General features: G+C 47.3%; 1 protein-coding gene across 1 annotated transcript in view; it reads left to right on the top strand.

Annotated features, from left to right (window-relative positions):
- Positions 1-4,765: 4,765 nt before the first annotated feature.
- LOC146357828 (mucin-5B-like) overlaps positions 4,766-14,473 on the top strand; it is a 128,541-nt gene continuing 118,833 nt past the window's right edge. Inside the window, exons 1-2 of the mRNA XM_084851447.1 lie at positions 4,766-4,841; positions 12,378-12,633. Of these exons, the coding sequence (XP_084707573.1) occupies positions 4,766-4,841; positions 12,378-12,633 (332 nt within the window). The remainder of the gene's footprint in view (positions 4,842-12,377; positions 12,634-14,473) is intronic.

Here is a 14,473-nt window from a genome sequence, read left to right as displayed (position 1 = left end):
AGCTTAATCTAATTGCTTTCCGGCCGCAAATGGCATCTGCTATGCCATTTGTGTCTGGAGTCAGTCAGCCCAGCCAGCGATACGGCAATGGCGGCTGTATTGCTGGCGCTCTGGAGGATTCCTCAGGGAGGTGGTAAGCGATCTGTTCCTCCATGGACTCTGGAGGCCGGATTCAAAAGGATCCGGCCTCACTGGGGTCTGTAGAGGAATTCTCCGCCATCCCTAACCCCTGCTGACTACAGCAGTGGAGTTTTTCCTGACATGCTGGCTGTAATGTGTGAATTGGTTTGTAAGTCTTTGTGGCGGTTTACTGGGGCCTCTCTCTGATGCTATGCCCACAACACGTAGAAGCCACATCAACACACTGGGCCATAGTTATTCAAAGGGCTAAGGCAGCACTTCACCTGGTGCCCTCCAGATGTTTTGGACTTCAACTCCCATCAGCTCTAGCCAGCATGGCCAATGGTCAGGGATGCTGGGAGTTATAGTCTAAAATTTCTGGAGGCCCCAGGTTGGAGAAGGCCAGGCTAAGGTTTGTTGAACATCAGACCTTAGATTCCCTTTTTGTTGGCTAGCATAAAAATGAAAGAATGTCCTGCCTGAGGGGTTCCCACTGTCACATTCCCTTGCCCCCCTCCTTCCTTATCCACACACACAAGAAGAGAGGCTTCAGTCTCACGCCTTTAATTCACTATCAACAGGTTCATTACAGATGCAAATCCTCGAAGACTCTCAGGCTACAAAGGAATACAGCAGCTTCATACCTTTACAAATGGCAACAGGGGATCCAAATGGGAGCTACGATGTTGCCAGCAGTTTGAAACAAGAACTTGCTGGCTAGAATAACTTAGGGAGGGATGCCCCTCCCTTCCAGTGATGCTCCCCTATGTCGACCCTCACGCATTGCCAACCGGGTCGACTGTCTGAGCTCCGCCTCTAACTTTTCCCGCTTGGCTCTGCGCCGCAGTCTAGCATCCCTCAGGTCACACCCCGCGCTCTCCTCCTCCTCCTCCTGGATTCTCATGCGGGGGGGGGGGGGCTTCAGGCCCAGCCATCTGGGTGTTAGCATCCTGAGAAGCACACCTATCCATATCTGAACTTGCTTGGGAAGAGGCCCCCCACTTCTGGCTGTTCCCCTTCTGAGTCCGAACTGCTATCTCCATACACTCAGAATCAATCCTGGCACCCACTACACTAGCTGCCACCTTTTTGTTGTTTTGTTGTCCCATTTTAATTTAAATCATTTCCCTGAGAGTGAGAGTGGCAATGTGCTCAGCCAATCAAATACTACCTTTTGAAGTGTGAGGCCAATGAGGCGAGGGGATGGGTGAGGGGGCTCGGCCCAACCCTTCACTATTCCAATGCCCTCATTGGCTGTGCAACCCCAAAGGTGGAGCCTGATTGACTGAGCTTACTGCTTCTCTCACTCTGAGGGAGATGTTTTAAATTAGAATGGTGCAGTCTTGGTGGCCACTGCAGAACTTCACTTTCACACTGTGGTTGGCTGCTGCCTCTCCATCATTGTTTAGGGGCCCTTTCGCCTGCCCTAGGGTTGTTGAGACCTGGACCTCCATCCAGTGGTCTGTAGCTTATGGTGCCACTGGCTACAGGCAGTCCTTCTAGCCCAATCTCAGAAACCTAGCAAGGCTGTGGCTTCTTTATTTATTACATATATCCCACCCTTCCTCCAAGGAATCCAGGGTGGTGAACACGGTTCTCTCCCAGTCTCCATTTGATGTGCAGAACATCCCTGAAGGTAGGTGTCGGGAGGTCACCCCTGCTGCCTTCTGAGATCCTCAGGTAGCCAGAATCAACACACGGACAATAGGACTCTTTTCCGAGGCTTTATTCCCATTCAACCTAATGATGCTTACAGATGCTAATTGCTTGATCCTATGAGTGAGACTTAAGAGAGCTGCCTACTTGGGGGTTCTAACCTTAGGAATCAGTTGATCTCCATTTGGAGGGGAAGGCGGGAAACCTCTGAACTTATGGGCTAGGAGGAGTAGAGATGGCGGAGAAATCCGCCATGGACTCCAATGAGGCTGGATTCTTTAGAATCCAGATCCAGCCCCCCGGAGTCCATGGCGGAATGGACTATCCCCCGCCACCCCCCTGAAATACCCCCGGGATGGAACCTACCTGCCACAGACCATTGGGTCCATCCACTGCCATCTGCTGCTCCACTGCAAATGGCATCCAGTGTAGCGGACGCCATTTGCATCCCTGCTTTAGCCGTGATAGGCTATGTAAATGTTTACATAGCCTATTACTGCAAAGAACTGGACACAAATGGCATCTGCTACGCCATTTGCGTCCCTGCTCTTTGCTGTGATAGGCTACGTAAACATTTACGTAGCCTATTACTGCAAAGAACAGGGACACAAATGGCAGCTGCTACACTGGATGCCATTTGCGTCCCAGTGGCCAGAAGTCTGCCAGCAGCCGAAGCCAGCCGGCAGTGATGCGGACTCGCCGCGGAGCAGAGCCAGCCGGTAAGGATTCCGGGGGGGAGGGACGGATCGCCTCCCCCCTGTGGACCCCCCACAGACTCCAGGTAAGGGTCTTTCGTACATCCCTAAGGAGGAGAGAGTCCACCCCTTTCCCATAGGGCATCGGGGCGCTGCTGTTGCCGTTGCACCAAGCGGGCTGAGGGCCTCCTCTCAGCACCTGCCATCTCCCGCTTGATGCTGTGCCGGCGCCTAGCGTCCAGAAACTGCTGTTGCACCTCCCTCTCCCTGTCAGGGTCACTATCACTCTCAAGAATGTGTACCGGGAGGGGCTCTCCCCCGGCTGCTCCTCTGAACAGCGCGCGGGCTCCTCTCCCGCTGTTTCTATCTCTTCCTCAGAATCAGAACTGCTTTGGGGCTCTCTGGGCTCCGATCCAACCCTGACAGTAGGTTAGGCTGAGAGAGAGTGGCAGGCCCAAGATCACCCAGGGAACTTCATGGCTGTGTGGGGATTTCAACCCACGTCTTGCCAGACCAAGTGTGACACTTTTACCACCATGCTACATAGGCTTACGCTACCCTCTCCCTTTCCAGCACATGTTGGCAGCCACACAACTGAGGGAATCGTAGCTGATGCAGTTGTGCCATTTGGGTGGGTTGGGCTCACTACCTCTTCACAATGACACATCTGCAACTAGAAAGAGGAGGTGCATATTGCTCTCAGCCACCAGGTGGTCAGGCATAAGGTGAAATGACATCTGGTGCAGTTGAAGGCTATTTTTTTTAACTTGGACAGTCTGGCATGCTCTACACACAACCCCCCCCCCCATATCCCTGCATGTTGTGTGTAGAAAACTGTCAGGAAGAAGGATTTTGGCCTAGCCTTCTCCCTGACATACTAGTTTTCTGCAAGCAAGGATTTGTTTACTTGATATGGAGGAGAATTCAGTCCTGTGAGCCCCCAGCTGCAATTTAAAGAAGTACAGTCCAAACACAGGTTTACTACCTCATCTGCTATTTTTGAGACCTGAGTCCTAGATAGAGCAAAAAGTAGGGATGTGTGAGAAATTTGTTTCAGTTCATTTTTGACTAGAATTTACCCAGTTTGCACCTCCCAGAACTGAATGCAGACCCCAGTGCAATCTGGGGTCGAAGTCATTTCCGAGCTTGTGATACATTTGAAAAATGTCAATGGAGCACTGTGTACTTCTGAAAAACGTGCACAGACACACTTTAAAGAATGGGAGAAAAATGCCTACATTTCAAAAATGCACAGAATGGATGTGTACATTTGGAAATATATATATATATATATATATATATATATATATATACACACACACATACATATATACATATATATATATATATACACACACACACACATATACATATACATATACATACACACACATATACATACATTTATATATATACACACACACACTTCAATGCACATGAATGTTCATGCAAAAAGAAAAACAACAACAAAGCTAGCAATCTGATATGGACATGAGTTGGAATGAGCTTTGAGATGGAATTTGGAGAACCTCAACGAGCTTGAGTTTGGGTGATGGTATATCCTTAATAAAAAAAAGATGGAAGAGGAAGAAAAGAAAACCCAAATTCAAGGTCATCTGTGCCAGTGGTGGCTGGTGACTCAGGTTCCGGAGGGGCTGATTCCAAGCTTCCAAGAATTTAGTTACCACCAGCCAAAGCTCTAAAGGTGCTATCCAAGGTGCTGAACCCATTTGGGGTAAAGTTCAGCACCTTGGATAGCACCCTTAGGCTGGTGGGAACTAAAATACAGAATGGAATCACAGTCCCTCTAGAACTGGAGTCACCAGCTACCACTGATGCATGGACTTTGAAGCTTCCTGCCCATCTGACCAGAATAAAGATATTGCACCACTTGGCCTGTTATAATGCATTAGGCCCTCTACCTCAGGGTGATGATCCTGTGCAACCTTTGAGGACTATCAGCATTCTGTTTTACCCAGCTGGAAAAGGTTTCTTGGCACCTGACTGGAGGTGGAACTCTTCCAAGCTTGAAAAAAAACCCTTGCAGAATCAAAGATGATATTCAAGATTATAGAATCCAGGAACCAAATGCCAGGTTGTCATTTTAAATCTGATCGAAGAATGAGCCAGTCTGTATAAATTAGTGAGGGGAAAATCTTAAGGCTCCACCTTTTAAGTTTTATGTTTTATTCATATGCCAAAATAATTTGACTGTAAAATGTGTCTGTGAGCTAGGAAAGAAACTACTTCCTGGGAGAGACTTTCACGTTACCACTTTGTATAGGATAATGGGAATGAAGAAGGGAGGCCAATTGTGGATTTTGTGCTTACTCTGCAGTTGCTTCAAGAGCAAAACTCTCGTGCAAATAGGTAAGAGAATCTGCTTCTAATAGTCTTTATCCAGAAGTTTTAAAATGTTAGATTTGAGCTATAATACCTGATCTCTATGCAATTAAATGACAAATAAAATAACTATGGGCATGATTCAGCCACATTTAAGCACACTTACATTATGTGGATTTCAATGGGAGAGATTAAGTACGTTTATAGCCCTTTTGTTGATACCTATGGGATGTAAAAGTGCTTAATTTGGGCTCGATTATGCCCTAACGTTTTAATCACATTAAAATGCTGTTCCACTTTTAGGGCTGCTTCTCATGCAGTGATTTGTACTCAAGTAGCGAGAACAGAACACAAAATCCTGGCGCGCTGTGTCCGCTGTGCATGGCACATCAATGCATTATTTTTTGTTCAGTCCTTAAAGCAGGGAGCCAGTCCTTCTCTCATAGCCACTTTCATGTATTTTTAAAAGGACAAATATTGATGCATGAACTCTTCACAATTTATCCAGACCAGATAGCTTTTGCTCTAGTTCAGCCCCCCCCAACCTGGGGCCCTCCAGATGTGTTGAAATCATGGTGTTGCAGTCCAACAACACATCTGGGGGGTCCCAGGTTGGGGGAGGCTGAGCTAATGTGTCTCATTCCCAACAGCCTTGAGACTGCTTGGAGAACAAAAGAGTAGCTATTGAGAAGGGACTTGGTGGGCCTAGTGGGATGATGATGATAATGATGATACCAAAGCAAATAAACCAGATACTACTTATACAATATCCAGTGATATAACAATCTCTTCTATAACATATTACAAACATATGCCAACCCAACTTGTAGTTACAAGTACAGTATAATACTGTTATTTGAACAGGGGATAGTTTATAGTACAAAATGATGTAAATCTTTTATTTATATATAAATGCACATAAAATGTCACATATTTAGGGCATAGTCCTACAGGACTGATGCCCACTAGATGGAGGGCACCAGTCTCAGAGCCTTCCACCTTTCTTAGCCTCTGTGCAGCCTAGGGATGGTGGTGGAGTCCAGTTGCACGCTCAAGCTTGGTGGAGTCCAGGGACTGCGGCGCTTGCCCACCTGTGATGTTGCATAACTGGGCCTTTTTACGGCTATCATTTATGTAAAATCAGCCTTTAGAGAAAAGGCTGAGCTGCCATTTTGCACAGAATTTTAATGAGCTTCCGTCATGCATTAAAAACGCTGTTGTTCAGGCAGGCGTTTGGGGTGGGTTAGGGTGTTTTAGAAAATGTTTTTATTGTAGAATTTTATTGTTTTAAACTGTTTTTATTGTGTGTTGTACATCGCCCAGAGTGGCTGGGTAACCAGCCAGATGGGCGATTAATAAATTTAATAATAATAAAAAAATAAAAATAAAAGAATGGCAGCTCAGCGGGGGAGCAGGATGCTGCCTGCCACTCGCCAGGTGCCCGTGGACCACCCAGCGGCTCACTGCATGTGAGCAGGGTTGAGCGGCTGGCGGGGTTCCGGTGAGCAGTACACAGTGTGGATGGGGATGAGTTCGCCCAGCCCTGCTCCATCCTCTGTTTTTTCATTTTGAGCTTGATGGGCCTCTTAGCCCATCCAGCTCACCTACCTAGCTGTGGGTGGGGATGGGAACTAAGAGGCTTGTGGATTCAGTGGATCCATGTTCTCTCTCCTCTCCACCCACAGTCCTGCCCCCCCCATGCCCATTTCTTCCCCTCCCAAGATTGCGCCACCAACCTTTGGAGAGGGAGCTGCCGCAGAGTTTTCTGTGGCAGCTGGGAGGGTTGGGGAGGTGGGAAATCCGAGTGGGGATTTCCCCCCCCCCCAATTGTAGCTTTGTCTACAGCCTCAGTGGGGTAATCCCCAGTATCCTATGGCTCCTCAGACAATGTCTAGAGGGCCACAGGATTGCTGTCCTTATCAAATAAATGCAAGTAGCAAGAACATATTGCAATTAGCTGAACATTTATTACTGCAATACCTCAAGGCTACCTTTCTATACATGTATGATCTTGCCATCTACACTCCAGTGTCCCGATAAAATTAGTCAGTTTTGTCATTGGTGCCAGACCAGTATTTCATTTTTTGTGTGCCCCTGGAGAGGTGCTTGAGCGGTGCCTTTCCAAGATTTATGTACAGTGTAATCCTAGCCTCCAGAACCACTAGCTGGAGGGGATTAGGATAGGATGGAGATGCATGTCTGTGTCTGTAGGTGTAAATCCACCTCTAGCGGTCTGGCACTGGGCCCAGAAATAGGGCATTTTGAGTGTGGAGGGCGCCTTTGATGCACTGGATCTAAGGTCCCATCATCTTCCCACCGGGCCACAGGATCAGGCCCCTTGTCTACACCAGCCTCACGCTAATATAGGCATTTCCCCTCTTCTGGAACCAATGGGAGGAAGAATTAACACACAAACACCACTGCTAACGAAAAAAGGAAAGAGAGGAAAGGCCATCCTCCATGGTCGTGACACTTCACTCCAACCCCATTTAGGGTTGCTCTCTTATTAAGGACTGCACTGAGCATTCTCTACTTTTGAATTGCAACTAGAAATTGTGGTGGACTGGAATTCGTCCCAAGATATATTTAGACTGTACAAATTTTCATGGGCAGTTTAGAAAATCTAATAAATGAAATGAAATGAAATGAAATTCATTACCCACTATTGTTTCCCCTGGCTGTTGCTTCTTTCTCCTCCTTGGATTAGTCACATGGGTGATCCCACCCACTCTGGAATCAAGTGGGGAATGAAATGACATCACAATGCTATGCTGTCAATCAGATTTGGCTGCATGATGACAGCCCTGAGTGAGGGCAATTGGAAAGGAGGGCCAATGTGGGCAATTTAAGGCATAATCCCACCTATGCATGTTTAGATGGGGAAAAGTCCTGCAATTCCTGGCTGGGGAATGCTGGGAGTTGTAGGACTTTTTTTCTGTCTAAACAAGAATAGGATTGCACCCTTAAGCAAGTGGGCAAATGCTTTCACAAGGAATTCTGAAAAATGGGTGCGAAAGCGAAGTGGGTTCCCCCCCCCTTGCTGCCTAAAATAGTGAAAAGAATTTTTTTTAGCTCGCTTTTATTTAATACTGATTTGAAAACAGATGCCTGATGTTGGCCTAGTATTTTTATAAACTCAGAGTCAGGACTGGCAAACAAATAACATCTTTGTAACTATTATACAAAGCCTGGTGCAGAAAAGTACTCAGATCTGCAGTTTATGTGTCACAATTCCTGGGACATCTGTTTCTATGAAGACTCCCAGGCGCTTCAGTGGAAGAATCCTTTGAGAAAACACCCCCAGTTCCTGGATATTTCATAAGACTTCAGAGTTCAGTGAATAGGAAAGAACACATTTTGATTTAAACTGTGATATCCTGCATACTTGGTGTTTCCTGCAAGTGCCACATCAGTAGGTTAGGAAGCAATGACCCCTGTACCCAATCCCAACCCCTCTGCTTGCCAGGTTGGCAAATAGGAACTTAACCACACAGCAGCTCTTCCATAAGCAATATTCACTGAAAGAGAACAATCCCGCTCTCCTGTCCACAGTGCGTAAAGCGGCCACCCCAACCTGGTGCCCTCCAGATGTGTTGGACTACATCTCCCATCAGCCTCAGTCTCTGGTTGCAATCCTGTGCATGCTGACCTGGGCTTAAGCCCCATTGAACTCAATGAGATTTACCTCTGAGTAGGCATTGAGCGGATTGTGCTGTATGTCATTCAACTGGCCTCAAGTCCCACTGAAAACGCATTCCCCATGATCCAGTTACGGTAGGGGGCTAGCTCAGTGGTAGACCACCTGCTTTGCATGCGGAAGGTCCCAGGTTTGATCTCTGGCATATCCAGGTAGGGCAGGAAAAAGTCCTGCCTGAAACTCTAGAGAGCCATTGCTGCCAGTCAGTGTCGACAGTACTGGGCTAGATGGAGCCATGTTCTGACGCAGAATAAAGCAGCTTCCTTGGTTCCTGTGCATAAACACACAGAAGCAAGCTTCCATCTGTGTATCCCTTACTGGATGAGGATCCACATAAACCAAGGGTGGAGAACAATACATGATTGCGGTCCCAGATTGCACCCAACCAGGCCCTCTGTGGGCTGGATGAGGTGGAGGGGCGTGGCTAGGCCCACTGACCTCATCACCCCAGTGCGACCCGTTTTAGCCTTTCTCCATGCTGAGAGAGGCACAGAGATGAGAAAGGGACTCTAGGCCAATGCTGGGGAGAGCAGCTGCTCTTTCCAGCGCTGGCCAAGTTCCCCACTGAGGTTGGAGATAACAGCAGGGGCTTCTCCAGGGGACTAGGCATGGAGGCCAAGCCCCACGCCCTAGAGGAACCCACGGCTGTGCAAGCTGGATCGGGGGCCCCCGGGGGCTGGATTGGGTCCATGAGCTGCGGGATTCTCCACCCTGACATAAACAAATAGCTGAAGTGCTCTGTGCACAGTCCTTTCTGTCCTGGTTCAGTTGCTAGATCCAGCAGCTGAAGCTCTGGCCAGAAAACCAGCCATGGCACCAATCAGCTGTTCAGGGGAAGAAGAAGAGACTCTGGGTAGTCCCCCTGCTCCATCTGGGCTGTGTTTCCATGACAATGGAAGGAGAAGGGAGTGGCGGCTTACCCGCATTTTTCTAGCAGCCAATTTTGGTCTGGGCAGGGCTCCAGGAGAGAGTGCATCTCCCTATTTTAAGTCACTTCACGCGACATACTTCCCGGTAGGGTGGTGGTGGTGGTGAAGTGAACTTCATGTGAATGGCGGGGGCTGCTCTATTAAAGAGAGAGGCTGCCCCCCAACTCTCCCCCCCTTTCTCCATAACGGAGAGGGGAAGTGCTTAATTCCTATGTGCGCATTTGGCAGACAAGCCTCAAAAGGAGCCCCATGCTTCCTAAAGCATTGCTGTGCTTAAGCGCTGTAACGGAAGGGGGAAGTAATTACTTCCCATGTGCACATTTGGCAGACAAGCCTCATTGAGCACAATGGGTGTTACTTCTGAGTAGACATTACTTGCTTTGTTCCGGGAAACACAGGGTGGGCGACAGGAAACACCCTTTGATTGGGGTCACGGTGAAAGGCACACCCTTGGGCAGGGCTAGCATACCCGAGGTAAATGTGGGGGTTGGGGCACACAGCAACTGTACTGGGGAGAACCCAACTTGAGGAAAAGAATTGGACCTTCAGCAGTCTCAGGAAATCTGGGTTTTCCCTGATAAGCTCCAGGGTGGCTGCTGGCTGGCCACGACATCATGTATCCCTAACGACCTCAACATGCAGCCAGCTTGGAGTAAATCACTAGTGGAAACAGGCCCCCGATCCCAAACAGCGGATTGGTTCTAACACTGATTATTTTACCTTTGCTATATACACTTAGCCCTGGTAGCTGCATGTGCATGTCACTTGACAACTTTGGGCAGAATGTGGTTGCAGATGGATGGAACGTTCAGATGAGTAACTGTGAGTGGTGAGAGATGGATCGGAGCAAAAGGCTTGCTAGGCAACTGCCAGTGCAAATGTAAAAATACAAGGTCCATTGCCAAGGCAAGAAGGACACATTCATTCTTCCTCTCCCCCATTCAAAGTCAGTCAGGGAAGGGAAGTGGAGGGCATTTGCCCTCGATGACATAATCATATAAACAAATCTGATTCGCTACATGATACTGTGACATCATAATGTTCACTACATGATTCCATTGCCTGGGATGGCACTGTGAAGAAACTGATTTCAGCTAAAAAAAATGGTACCCAAACAGCAGCAGATCAAAGAAAGATTGGTTATGAACAGTCACAAAAATAAATGGACGAGTGGAAGGTAAGTGCAGTTTGCAGACCGCCCCACAACCCCAGCAAAGGTGAACAAAAATGCAGAACAAAAATGTAATGAAAATTTGAGACAGCACTAGACAGAATGCAGAAGAGAAAGTGAATATACACTCTTGCCAGTGCAGGTGTTACATTTGCTTTGCAAATGTTTATGTAAAAGCTGATTTAAGCCCTATGTATGACAACACCTCTGGTGGTTTCATTAATCGAAGATGATGAGCAATCTGAGAAAGGTCGGTCCTGATCAGGCTGCCACAGATCCTCATAGTTGCTCTGGGCCTTGGTGGGAGTGGAGGCCACTGGAGAGGAAAGGATTTCCTCACACCCTCCCAAGAAGAAAGCAGAGGTGGCCCCAGAAAGGGAGTGAGTCTACTACACCAGAAACTCCATCTTGACATCCGCTACTCCACACAAAGGAGCCAAAGGCTTCGTTCATCCTTGGCTATTCAGTGCACTAACACCTTTGTCTCTCTGACTATGTTTTACAATGCTTGTTTCTCCCTTACTTCCATTTCTAGCCTTGTGCTTCCTTTCCAGCTGGGCTTCCATCATGTCTCCTGCAATTTTGCATAAATGGCTTATTTACAGCCACCATTTTGTGCAAAAAAACCTTACCTGCATTTTTTTCACAAAGGTGAATGGGGATCCCAGATTTCCCTATTGACATCCCTATTGTAAACCAGGAAATGAGCTATCCAGACAATGGGAAGATTCTCTCTGCCCTGTTTACATCTGCTTCTCTGTCCTCTTCGGCTCCATTTCCACTATCCTTCCAACCAACCTGCACTCCTTCCTTGCCTTTTCTCTCAGCTAGATTTATCTGCCACCTGCAAGCTGGCTGGCAGTATTTTGAAGCCTTCTGAGCTGCCATGGCCACCCACCCTCTTCATATGGGCCACTTCCAGCCAGGTAGCCAATTCTATTCCCTCTCCTCCAATGTTCTTTTCCAATTGACTCTCAAGTAGAGATGTCATGAGCATCCAATTGTGGGCTCGAGCTCAGTGGGTTCCCACCAGTTTGGCCCCCTGGCACCAGTTCATGCCCCTCAGCTCTTGCCCGACTCGGCGGTCCCCACTCCTTGCCTGAGTATTGCTCTCAGCAGTGGCGGTGGCAGGATGGGAGCAGAGATCCCTCTCAGTTCCCATCCTGCTGCCACCATCAAGAACAACTGCAACTGAACCTCTCTCTGCTAGTGCTCAGCAGAGAGGGACGCAGTTGCTCGTGGTGGCGGCAGCGACAGTGTTCGCCGGGGTCCTGCAGACCACCAGCCAGCTTGCATCCCAGCGCAAGCTGGGTCTGGCAGTGGGCGGGGATCACGGGGTGGAATTGGGTGAGTTCGCACAACCCTACTCTCAAGATTCTGTGGCTACTGAGTATGTCAGTCCTCACTGAGCTGTTTTTGGAGAGGTTTTTTTTTGGGGGGGGCAAACCTCCTGTTTCTCCCAAATATGCGGATATCTCCTTCTTGATGTTCAATGGTCCTGTTTTGGCCACAGAGCTGTCAGCACTCTGGGACTGAGTTCATTATTAGAAGGAGTGATAATATTCTCAGAATTCTTTGGCCCCGGTGACCCAACTCAGTTAGAAAAGATGTTCAAAATAAATGACGGGCATGTAAAACTTTGCTGCTGTTGTATACCTGTGTTTTACTCATTTCAGCCTCTCCCTCTAAATGTTCAGACTCAGTGTGATATAAATAAATGCTCGCAGTGTACTTTAACATATACACCATCTTGATTCCCTCTGCAGTTCAGCGTCCTGCAGTCTCTACAAGTCAATGCTCCACTTGGGGTAACTTCCACTTTCAGACATTTGACCATGTAAAGTTTGACTTCCCTGGAATTTGCCATTATATTTTTGCTTCACATTGCAAAGACAGTTCTCAGGACTTCAACATCCAGATTGCAAGGAGCATCCAGAACAGGACTGTCATCTATTTCACCGCCACCATAGATGGAGTTCTTCTGGAGGTGAAAGCATCAGGCATCACAGTAGATGGGAAGGAGTGAGTCAGCTCAACATCTGTTTATAACATTCTGTTGTCTTAAGAATGCTCCAGCATACCAGGAGCAGAGATGTAGCTTTTTTTTAGGGTCTGAAATCTGATAACCAGTGTTGGGGAATTTCATATAACAGTGGTTCCAGATGAGGGTGATTGCAGCAAGCTGGTTGCAATGGTGAAGAGGAGGAGCAACTCCATGGGGCTCTGGTCAGTGGGCCCCTGCTGGAGAGTGGGCCCTCGGCAAGTGCCCAAACATGCCTACTCTTGATGCTAGCCCTCAGTGATTTACTTATCTGGAAACAGGAACTGAACCCCAGTATATATCCAAAGTGGGGCAGGGGGCAGAAATACAATTGTTGCTTTATTTGAGCTGGAAAAACTGGTCTCTCAGAGTTGTGTACCAAATTAAAGCATGCCTCATTAAACAGTTATACCCACTTTTATGAATATGTGTTCAAGGAAAAGAACTATAATAGTAATATAAATCAACCATGCATTTCTGGGTAGACAAAGATCCCCATCTCTCTCAAACAAGTTTCCTGGAGTGAATGGAAATGCTCTACCTCAGGGGTAGGCAACATGGCACCCATAGGCACCAATATGCCCCCAGATACCTTTCTTGGTGCCCACCAAGGTGCCCTACCCCTCCCATTTTTTAATCAATACATTTTCATACCAGCAGCTGGGACTGCTGCCTAATAGGTTTCTGTTAGTGCTGAAAACCGTGGGATCAAAGGAGCTGTTTAGTGTGTTGGGGCTCAGACCCACCTCTGGCTTGTACTCAGTCTTTTGGGCAGGTTACTTGTCCTTTGCCACACCTCCCATGGCAGCCATTTTGTGGCAGCACCCAGGACAGTTTCTCAAATTGCCAACCCTGGTAGTCCTTTTCCTGCTTTTGCAGCCATTATAATTGTAGGAGCTCTCCATTGCTGCCATGAGATGTTGTGTGGCCTCCTTGCCCAGTGTGTCAAACTATCAATGGTAATTTGTGAAATGCTCACACATGCATAGATTGTATACTAAGTAAGTATCCAATTAAAATTATATAGGTAACAGCTGAAATGCTGTACATTCTCCAGAAGGATAACAACATTTATTTATTTATTTGTTCTCACATGACCACTCTGGATTTGCAATTGTCAGGCATTTGTACTCATCGCTGACTAACCAAATCTAAATTAATAATATTTCTGTAACTGTTTGCAAAATGGGTTACTCTTTGTACAAAGTACTTTGGGGCTTTGGCTATTTGTTCTTTGTGGTACATCAGCCCTCTTTTACTGTGCTATACGATAGTATGTGGTCGTTTATGCATTTGCTACCTTAAGTTCATTCAAAAAGTGTCATTCAAAAAGTGTCACAGAACTTCATGTTTAGTTTCTTAAAGGAAGTTACTGGAGGTCACTGTCTGAGAGAATCAGTAACACAAAAGTGAAAGGCAACATAGATTTAGTTTAGTTTGACTTTTGACCTTTCTTCCATTTTAAAATCCCTAGTGTCAATAGGGGGGCTCACTGACCAGTCTCTCCCCGCTTGAAGCAGGCAGCAACAGCAGCATTTCATAGTGTTGCAGTCTCTCTCTCTCTCTCTCTTTCTGGTAGGTAGGCGCCCTAACTATTACAGGGATTATATCGACAGCAAAGACCTCAGGGCAGCCTGACACCAAAACAGGGGTAAAGGTAACAGGAATGTTGGTGGTGCCCTAGACACAACAGGGTGAAAACTTGCAATCTGCCAGAGTTGGGTGCAGTTTGGGATAAAAAGTGGCAGTCTGCAGGTGGGCAGAAAAATAGCAGAGACCTGGTGGCACATGGTGGGCACAGGAGCAGTAAAACATGAGAGA

This window comes from Heloderma suspectum, chromosome 1 (assembly GCF_057233095.1).
Source record: "Heloderma suspectum isolate Gila_16-S chromosome 1, 16-S_ref, whole genome shotgun sequence".
Taxonomy (NCBI): domain Eukaryota; kingdom Metazoa; phylum Chordata; class Lepidosauria; order Squamata; family Helodermatidae; genus Heloderma; species Heloderma suspectum.
Note: the sequence above shows the minus strand (reverse complement) of the source record. Positions and strands in the feature narration are given on the sequence as shown.